At 47.6% G+C, this 9,670-nt stretch overlaps 1 protein-coding gene across 1 annotated transcript; it reads left to right on the top strand.

The window, feature by feature from the left end:
• Positions 1 to 1,609: 1,609 nt before the first annotated feature.
• Positions 1,610 to 8,881, top strand: skida1 (SKI/DACH domain containing 1). The gene has a single exon (XM_085418550.1). It carries the CDS (start codon positions 4,091 to 4,093, stop codon positions 6,608 to 6,610), a length of 2,520 nt encoding a protein of 839 aa, XP_085274676.1. The 5' UTR covers positions 1,610 to 4,090; the 3' UTR covers positions 6,611 to 8,881.
• Positions 8,882 to 9,670: the final 789 nt, after the last annotated feature.

The raw sequence follows: 9,670 nt of genomic DNA on the forward strand, positions 1-9,670 counted from the left end.
CTACGCCATCATTGGAATCTAGATCACAAGGTCGCTCACTCCCAATATGTCTTAAATATGTCCTACAATTTACAGACCTATTATAACTCACCACATACAGCTCAGTTACAATGGCAATGCTAACCATGAGCCTTAACTGTGAGATTTAATCACGATCATTTCCCCACGCCTCCTCAGCACACAGAGGGGCTGCTGCATAGAAACCTTCACCGTACTTGAGAACTCTCTCCAGGCCACTCGGTCTTGCTTCCTCCCGCTGGTCCCCGGCCGACATCCAGGCGCAGTGGAGGGGGGAATAAGTGCCCTGTGGCATCTGTGCATGACAAAAGAGCCCCTGCTCTTAATTGGAAATACTCAGATTGGGGCAGATCTATACACACGCGGTAATACATTTAAATTTGTTTCATTAATTATTTGAATGTTGACTTGTTGTTAGATGTCTCCAAACTGACACTTTGGGGCGGTTAAGACATGAGGAGATGAAAATCCACCGACAGAGGTGCTGCAAATTTATCCCGAGGCTTTACAGATGGTGTGAAAGTGCTTTTATATATTTATTTAAAAATTATTATTTCTGATCATATTTAATACTCGCAGTTTAATAAATAATAACAAAATATATAATTATAATAATAATACACCGATATAGGTGTGTGTGTGTGTGTGTGTGTGTGTGTGTGTGTGTGTGTGTGTGTGTGTGTGTGTGTGTGTGTGTGTGTGTGTGTGTGTGTGTCATTTTTACATTACTATATAGATGACGTGCCTGTGACAAAACCACAACTCTTTACAAATAAAGTGAGTAAAATCCGCGTGGTTGTTATCTCAAAAACTAACACACCAGTCTCTGTGCGTAACTGCAGGATGGATTTCCGCTGCAGACCAGTCACATTCAGGGAAAAGCAACAAAACAAAGAGGATCGCTATGGAGCTTACGCAAGTTTGAATTGCTTGCGTTTTACGTGAGAACCTTTGGCTATAAGGGATTAGAGGAAGTAGAAAAAATAACTACAAGGGTCTAGTGTGCCAAATAAAAGTAAACCCGGGTTGTCCAAAGGACAAGGCGTGCAGATGTCAGAATGTCTGATGAATCAAGCCTCGACTATCCATTCTTTCCTGCGTCTCCCTAGGCCGGCCACGGTGCACAGTGTCTCGGGGATGTGAGCTATTCCCCGGGGACCCGGACTTCAGCGAGCCCTCTCCTATCCCCCTACCACCCACCCCCACCCCTCCCTTCACATCCGTGAAGCTCCTCATGTTGCATGTATTAATGCTGTCATAGATAATCAGCAAGTAAGAACACGTCAACGTGCGTATGTTGCATCTAAAGCAACCGCAAGGGTGCAGGTCAAATGACCCCCGTGCAGTGGAGCTGGACTTAAGGGAGCTAAAGAGATCGCGGGGGCTTCCAGTAAGACCCATTTTCAGTTATAGTTGCACAAAGGTATACACACAAAGACGGTTGCGTTGAGTTGCTCATCAGCGCACCAGCTAATATCCACATGCAATTGGTGCATTTAATGACAGCCTTCTGTGACTTATTAAACTAAAATATAGCCGACTTTATATGTACCCCCCCCCCCCCCCCCCCCCCGCGTGCGCGCACACGCACACACACACACAGAGGGTATTATATTTTTGATTATCTCCGTGGCTGTATTTCGCACAGTCGGTGTAATGCAAGCTATGAAATGAAAAAGGAGCAAACATCTTTTAACACGCACGATCTTGTTCCTGAGTCCAGCAGCACTACGTTGGTGGTTACGCACCACAGTCCCGGTCCTGCAGGGATATTGTGGATATGATGTTCTTAATCATTCGGATATTTAAAGATCTATAATAACAACGCCTACACATGTGACACGCCGTTTGATGTAACACACTGGTAACATCGATGCTATTCAGCGCGCAGTGACAAGCCAGCAAATAAGCAAATAGGCTTAATATTTATGGTAACGAGTATGCCCAGTGCTGAGTTTGACCCCACCGCGCTGCAGCACCGGCAGCAGGAGCAGGAGGAACTGGTCACAAGGGACTCACGTGTTTTATAGATCACAAAGATGAAATATAACCCGGGGACTATTGGAGAAAAAAATATGGCTCAGGGGCGAACATAATAGTCAGTCCATTCAGGCTAACTGTGGCCCATTGCTATTTCAAACAATTAGTCCGTACTACACGGTCACATTATTTGGTAAACCCGCGTGTGTGTGTGTGTGTGTGTGTGTGTGTGTGTGTGTGTGTGTGTGTGTGTGTGTGTGTGTGTGTGTGTGTGTGTTTTATGTAGTTCTGCGCGTGCATGCGCGTTCATTCTAATGAATTCTAACGTTCGAGTTTGTGCGCGTATTTGCGTTTTTGACGTGCGTAAAGACAAACTGTGTATACTGTGCATTTTACAAGAAATACAAAGAAATCTCTTGAAACAAAAGGTGTTCGTTTTTTAATGAATAATCTCACAAAAGTCAGGGTGCACGCCCTCCCGCTCAGATAAGCTACTTGTTGATGGAAACATAACCAAAGCACATATTCGTGACGCAACAGCCTATTGCGTATTTTATGCAATTTATAGAATGATATATTTAATAAGTGCTTCTATGTGCCTTGTTGAAAAACTAATTAAAATGGATCCGGTTTTTGAAGAGTTATTATCAGTGTTAATATTACAAGGATTCTTATTTATGCAGAAAATCATGTTGGAAAAGCAGCCCCGACCTGGCACTGTGATCACGCTCAAAAATCACGGTTCACATTTAAACACGGTACAATTTCACAGGAATTGCGTGACTCCGCAAAATTCACACACACGCAGCTTAGACGGTTTAAATGGCTTCTGAAACGCTGGGAGCGCCGGTTCGTTTATTACGGTATCACCAGGCGGATGGACGCGAGCCTATGTGGTCTCAGCTGATAAGTAGGTCAGTCTATAGAAGGCCTACAACCTTGGGGAAGAAAAATCAGGAGAAAAGGCTCGAGCACGCTAAAGCAGTTAAGTTTGATGTTTACTGGTCAGGGGGGAAAGCAGTGAGGGGGGGGGAAGAGGCAAATTTCTTTGTTTAAGCAGCACGTCCGTAACGCACATCAGCCCGACTAAAATAGCACGTGCTGACTGGAGTCATTTTTACCAACATGCAATCGATTGCATGCTACGGTTACATACATTCTGATGACGACCGCGGGGGGAATTAGCACGACACATCCCGTCCTGTCATGACTATTTTCCGGTTCGGACTACTTACACCGGCTCTACACAAACTCTGCACTGGGCTGGATTTTCTGCAGCTCTTTATTTAGCTATCGAGGAAAAAATGTCACAACAGCATTATTTACTCAGACGGCGGAGACTGTGGGCACAGTTGTAAACTATTGTAATAGCAGGGTGCTGGAGGGGTAGGTGGGCGGGTGGGTGGGGATGGAATATCCATTTTTATTGCATCACCTGTCAGCGGCGTCCAATGGGCGTCGACTCCAGGGGCATTAATTGATGAAGGTGTCTCCAGACAGCCCCCCCCCCCCCCCTCTCTCTCTCTCTCTCTCTCTCCCTGTCATTTTATTTGTGGCTCAACCAGCATCCAGAATAGCAGCTGCATTTTAGCTCTTTCTGTTTCTCTCTGGATCTGATTCTCTCTCTCTCTCTCTCATTCTGCTTTCCCCCACCCTCACAACACCCTCTCTCCCTCCCTTTCTGTCGCTCTCCCTCCCTCTCTCTCTCTTCTAGCTATTTTATCCCTCTGGCTGAGGCAGTGGTGTACACCTACCCCTCGTCCTGCTGCCGACCAGAGGGGAGTGGAGTCGGCAGAGGCAGGTAGCAGCCCCGGCTTGGTGGACGCATCCGTCGCATTCCTCCACCACCATGCCGGACCCGGGGCAAGAAGCAAGGAGTGGATGCTGTCGGCTCATTCAATCTATTAGACAGGGGCAGCTCCATTTAACTCCGCATGTCAAAGTTTGCATTTTCATTACGCAGCAGTGTGGCTGGATTATAGGTGTGAGCAGGATGCCTTAAGCTCGCTAACCTATGCCACTCACTGGTGAATCCACAGTATATTGAGGCTGACTACATGGAGTAATAGATTCTAGTGGATACACACAAATCATGGGAGACCTGGAGTGTGGCTTTGAGGAAATGCAAGGAGTGAGGCTGGGATACCTGCTCATCCAAGGCAAGCAAATGTTTGCTTTGTCCCAGGTCTTCACCGACCTGCTGAAGAACATCCCTCGGACCACGGTGCACAAGCGCATGGACTACCTGAAAGTGAAGAAGCACCAGTGCGACCTGGAAGAGCTACGGAAGCTCAAAGCAATAAACTCTATAGCTTTCCACGCCGCCAAATGCACTCTCATATCGCGGGAGGACGTGGAGGCTCTGTATTTCTCCTGCAAGACGGAGCGGGTGTTGAAGTCCAACAAAAGGAAAGCGAAAGCGGCGTGCTCCCCCGGGGATGAGGACGAGTCCTCGGGGTTCCTCCGTGCTGACGGCGAGCTGTGGAGGGAAAAAGTTTGGTTTAGTTTGCAGCACGGCGTCCCGGAGACTCTCACACTCCACGGCAAAGTGGGCAGGAAGAAGGAGCTGACTCCTTGCCTTACCGACTCCAAACTACCTCAGTTTTATCACAAAACGCACGGACGGGATTGCCGTTCGGCGACCAAGTCCAGTTACAAACACTTTAAAAACTATGAAACAGCGAAAATAACAGGGAACCGCGTCACTTTGAGCCAAAGGCACTCGTTTTTCCGGAGCGCGGTGAGCCGGCAGCCGGTGGTGCTTCAGTCCGCCATAGCTGCTCAGTCCAGGCTCTCTCGCTCAGCCGGCGACCTACTTCACAAAAGGAAGAGGAGGCGCGAGGGGGGCGGCGGGAGGGACAGCGCGAGGCACTCGTGGAGCAGAAGCAGGCACGCGCACCACCACGCACCGCCGGTGCTGCTCGTGCAACCCAAATCGTCTGGAAGTCACGGGACTTCTTTCGGTGCTTTTCACCTCGGTCCAGATTTTTATCTCGACCCCCGACCCCACCACCATCACCACCACCAACATCATCATCATCACCACCACCACCACCACGAGCCAACTTTCCCGGAGAGTTACAGCAGCGACACCGAGTCCAGCACCTACTCGGAACGGGCTTACCCCGACTGGGACCTCGGCTCTGGCTTTTCCACCAGCAGCAACTCCGCCAGTTCGGAAGAAGAAGAGGACGGCGAGGAAGAAGATGACACTCAGTCGGAGAGTTCAGAGGTCAGCTCAGAGGAGGAGGAGGAGGAAGAGAGCTCCTCTCAGTCCGACTCCAGCTCAGTTTCGAGCCGTGTTTCGGTTCAGAGCATCCGATTCAGACGGGCGCGGGTCGGATCGCTTGCCAAAAGTCTCAACACCAGCAAAGCACCTTTGGTCCTGCAGCCTACGTTTCACTACAACAACCCAGTGCAGCACGAAAAAGAGCACAAGACCCTCGGACATGTTGCTGCTTCGCAATCACGGGACAGGAGACAGGACAAACTTCAGAAATGTGAATTCACATGCAGAGAGACAGAGCAGGACTCGGGACCCTCGCAGCCCCAAAACTTTAACTCAGCTTCTGTGGGGGAGAGCTTTTTCAGCGAGTCTAAAAGGGAAAATCTGAACCAGGCCGACACTGTGGATGAGCTCATCACATATTCACTGGGACCCAATCGGAATAAGGCCTCTCACCCTTCACGCAGGACACAGGGGCATCCCATCAAATGCCCCCCGGGACTGAGGGCTCAGTATGACCACAGTAAAGAGGCCAAGCAGACCCAGAAATTTGTGGACAGGAGGGATGCGAAAGCGATCGCCAGCCCAAGTCTGCCCACTGCACTGAAAAAAATAAAGACCGAGTCAGAGGAGCCCTCTGTGACCGCCACCTCCTCTTCGGACAGGACAGCCAGGACGCCGCCGTTCAGTCTCCACAATGTGAAAGTTAAAGTGGAGGATAGCTGTGATGAGTATGAATACCAGAGCCAGGCCACTGTAGCTAAATGCAAAGGAGATAAAACAGAGAGCAACAATGGCCACTATCCCAGCGGAGCCATAAAACAAGGAGATTTTTCCAACAGTGGGATTAAAGCCACAGAGAAGAGCCCCGATGTGGCCCTCAGGTCCCCCTGTGGTCCTCAGGAATGCAGAAGTAGTCAAGACGCCCCGTGTATCGAGGAGGGGGAGCACAGGCACAAAAACTGCAGGGCTCCGGTGCAGGGGAGTAAGAAACCCAGAGTTTCCAGGACGCAAACAAAACAAAACCTATCCAGGGTCCACAAGGCTGCCTCTTCTTCTTCGTCGTCGTCCTCCTCCTCTTCTTCTTATTCTTCTTGTTCTCGTCCCGTGGGGCGCGAGGAGGCATCCACGGAGGATTTACCGAGCAGACGCAAACGCAGCAACGTGAACACTGTAGCATCGCCGGCAAAAATGCCTTTCAGCCTAATGGCAAATTTCCCATCCCCGCCGTCGCTGATTGTTGGCAGCGACGGGGATTTGTGCCCCGCTTACTCCCTGAACTCGCTGAGGGGCCCCGGGCCTCCCCCTCCGTCCCACCCCGTGTGGAGGTGGCAGCCAGGCGGCCAGATTCTCCCTCCCCCACACGTTCACAGAACTAGGAAATAGACGGCGGAGCTGTTTTTTAAAGCAAAAAAAAAAGCCCTGAAAAAGCCCTCACCATTTCCAACCCAAACGTAGCCCGAGTCTTAACCTGTGCGCACCGAAATGCTCGCAACTTTATCGGTGTTGTTTCTTTTCTGTCCCCCCTTTTCTCTCCTGAGAATGGATTTACATTCCGCTTTGTTTTCAAGCTCGATCGAGGAAAACCCACAAGATTCCCCCCTTTTCGGAGCCTCTGAAAACGCCCACAGGACTGTGAGACACCGCTCGTGGATATAAGATTTAAAAAAAAACTTGTGTTAAAATAAGCTATCCTAAGCAATATCTATTCTCAATGGTGTGTGTGTGTGTGTGTGTGTGTGTGTGTGTGTGTGTGTGTGTGTGTGTGTGTGTGTGTGTGTGTGTGTGTGTGTGTGTGTGTGAACTCGAATGTTTCTTGTTCGCTTTTCTAATTTGCTCGACCTGTTGGATTGTATAGTGCCGGGTTTCAGTGGTTTGTGCTTTGTCTGAAAGAAGGAAGGGGGGGTAAAAAAAATCACAGCATTCCTTGGGACGAGGCTACTTTAAAAAAGAAAAAAAAACTTGCTAGGATTGAGGAGTAAACTTGACTGAGCAAATCATAAAATAATAATAATTATAATAATATAAAAATCAGGGTTTCCCATTCTGTGCCACTTGGCATATTTTATATATATCAGCGCTGTCTTTCCTCTGGCGTGCTAACCAGCTTGGCCACAAACATCCATGTGCCCAAATATTCAGTTTCAGACATGTATACAAGAAAAGCTCAGTTAATGTCTGGTCATATGCTCACGGTTAAGCCTTTATTAGATTTGACATAAATTTATTCTCGGTGGTTGTGGGATTTCTTTTATTATTATTGTTGTTGGTGTTATTATTTAAAATGATTATTTTTCTAAGGGTGGTTGTATTCTGGTTTTCAGTCATGTTTTTATTTCTGCGGACTATTTCCTGGTTTGCAAGCGTGTGACTGCACATACGCAGGCCCAAACACAACGCGGGCCTTGTATACAGACAATCAAAAAAAAAACAAAAAAACAGAAAGAATTTTTTTTTGAATGAATAAGCCTCCTTTATGAGGTCTCACGACAGACTCGACAGATTTGTGTCCCTCTAGGTCCATGTGGCCTCGGCTTCCTCTGGACGCAATAAGAAGTTGTGCCGGGGAGAGTGTGCGCGTGGTGAACATGTAAATAATTCAAGAAAATATAAAATGCAGACAAAATGGGATGTGATTTAGTGATAACGGGAGGGAGGGGGAGTGTAGGGGGAGGCACCAAGAAAGAAAAGAAAAACGAAAAAAAAAATCTGCGTGAAAACACCTTCTAGCCACTAATAAGAAACAATGCGACCAAGCACATGAGAGGGGCTTAAATGCATTGCATTTTGAATGTGTTTAGGTTGTTTTTCAGCTTTAGGGATTTCTAACAAACGTGAAATTACGCGCGAGAGCTGTTGATGCAAAAAGGGAAAGCCCCCACTGCCGGAAGATTGACTGTTTGATTTGAGGTTAAATATTTTATTATTTACAATTCAGCCATGTGCGGCCGAACCATCCAAATGCTGATTTTCTCATCCCTCATTCTCAGTCTCGTTGTTCTTAAAGATGAAAGAAAAACACAGTTCTTTACTATCATTGGCTGCCTTCCTTATAGGGAAGGCAGAAATGCAATCAGGTTCTCTGAAATCTCGCTTCCTTTTTATTTCCTAAACGCATCATCATCATCATCATCATCATCTCACCGTTCTGAATGTAGCCTCTTTTTTTTAATATGGCCGCTCTCGGCGTAGTAGCAGGCTATCCCAGACCTGTTTAATGTAGCCCCCACCCATAGCAGTACCAACTCAGACTCAAGCCTACACGCCTTTAAATCAAGTGGTCGAGAAGCACCTACACGTATAGGCATTTTAAGTGAATGTGTGGATGTTTTTAATGGCAGTTGCAGGACGCGCTCTGCTAATTGGTGTGCTTTTCTGTCCACGACAAAGAGAGGCCCCAGCTTATAGGGTGAGCCAGATCACAACAAACCCAAAGCCCCGTGAATGATGTCAGCCTCCTCCACAAGCACAGCAAAGGGCGCATTCATTCAGAGGATTGAAGAAACTATGTAATACGTGATTGTATAGAGAGAGAGAGAGAGAGTGGGGGGGGGGGAGGAGAGAGAGAAGAAAAAATGTACAAAAAGTGCGTTTCACTCTGCCTGCACCATTGTGGATACATGTGGTAGATGTTTAGCCATGTGATTAAAGCGCCACTCTGACTGAACTCACCGTGAGCCTTATGTCTGAGGCTGGGAGAGACAATTCGGACCTGAACTCATATCCCCTACAAGCTTGTAAAAAAACTGAAAAGAAAAAATGGCTAGTTTAGAAGCTACACAACACGAGCTCGTGTTTGTGCAAGCTAGCAGTAAAAGGGGGGGGGGGTTGCGATGGGTTTGGAGTGTAGTGGTGATGTTGGTGTCGATGGTGGAGGAGGGGGGGTGGTGTAGCTGTGTTGCAAGAGTGAAGCTTTCAACCTTTAATCCGCATGTCAAAAGCATAGGTTGCACGGCATAGGAGGAAGAGGAATCGCCTGCGCCGTGGAGTTGCGCTGGCTTTAGGCCCCCCTCTCCTGACGCACCAGCCTATTCTCACAGTGCACGGCTGAGGGGGGGCGGAGGTGGTTAGAATGGCCTGTTGGGAGGGCCTTTCCACCGTTAAGACAAACAGCTCTCTGACAGTGACGCTATCAATGTAAACAATTGCATCGCACAGCAACTACAAGCTTCATGCTCTCTCCCTCCATACTCCTCCTGTTACCCACTTCACTGCCCTCCATTCATTTACTTTTTGATTTTTACTTTTAAATTTTTTTTCTTTGGATACAATACTTGAGGTCAGGTTTTTTGACACGGAATTTGAAGTCACTGGTTGTTTATATGAAACTGAATATTTATTTTTGTGAATTTTATGGGGTTTCCTGTATATTGATTGATTTTTTTCATTCTTCTTGTGAATATACATGAGAAAACTGCACTCGAAATAGAAACTTGAACGGTGGAT

Source organism: Rhamphochromis longiceps, linkage group LG9 (assembly GCF_057381845.1).
Source record: "Rhamphochromis longiceps isolate RC_006_pf linkage group LG9, R_longiceps_female_GT1.1, whole genome shotgun sequence".
NCBI classification, from domain to species: Eukaryota; Metazoa; Chordata; class Actinopteri; order Cichliformes; family Cichlidae; genus Rhamphochromis; species Rhamphochromis longiceps.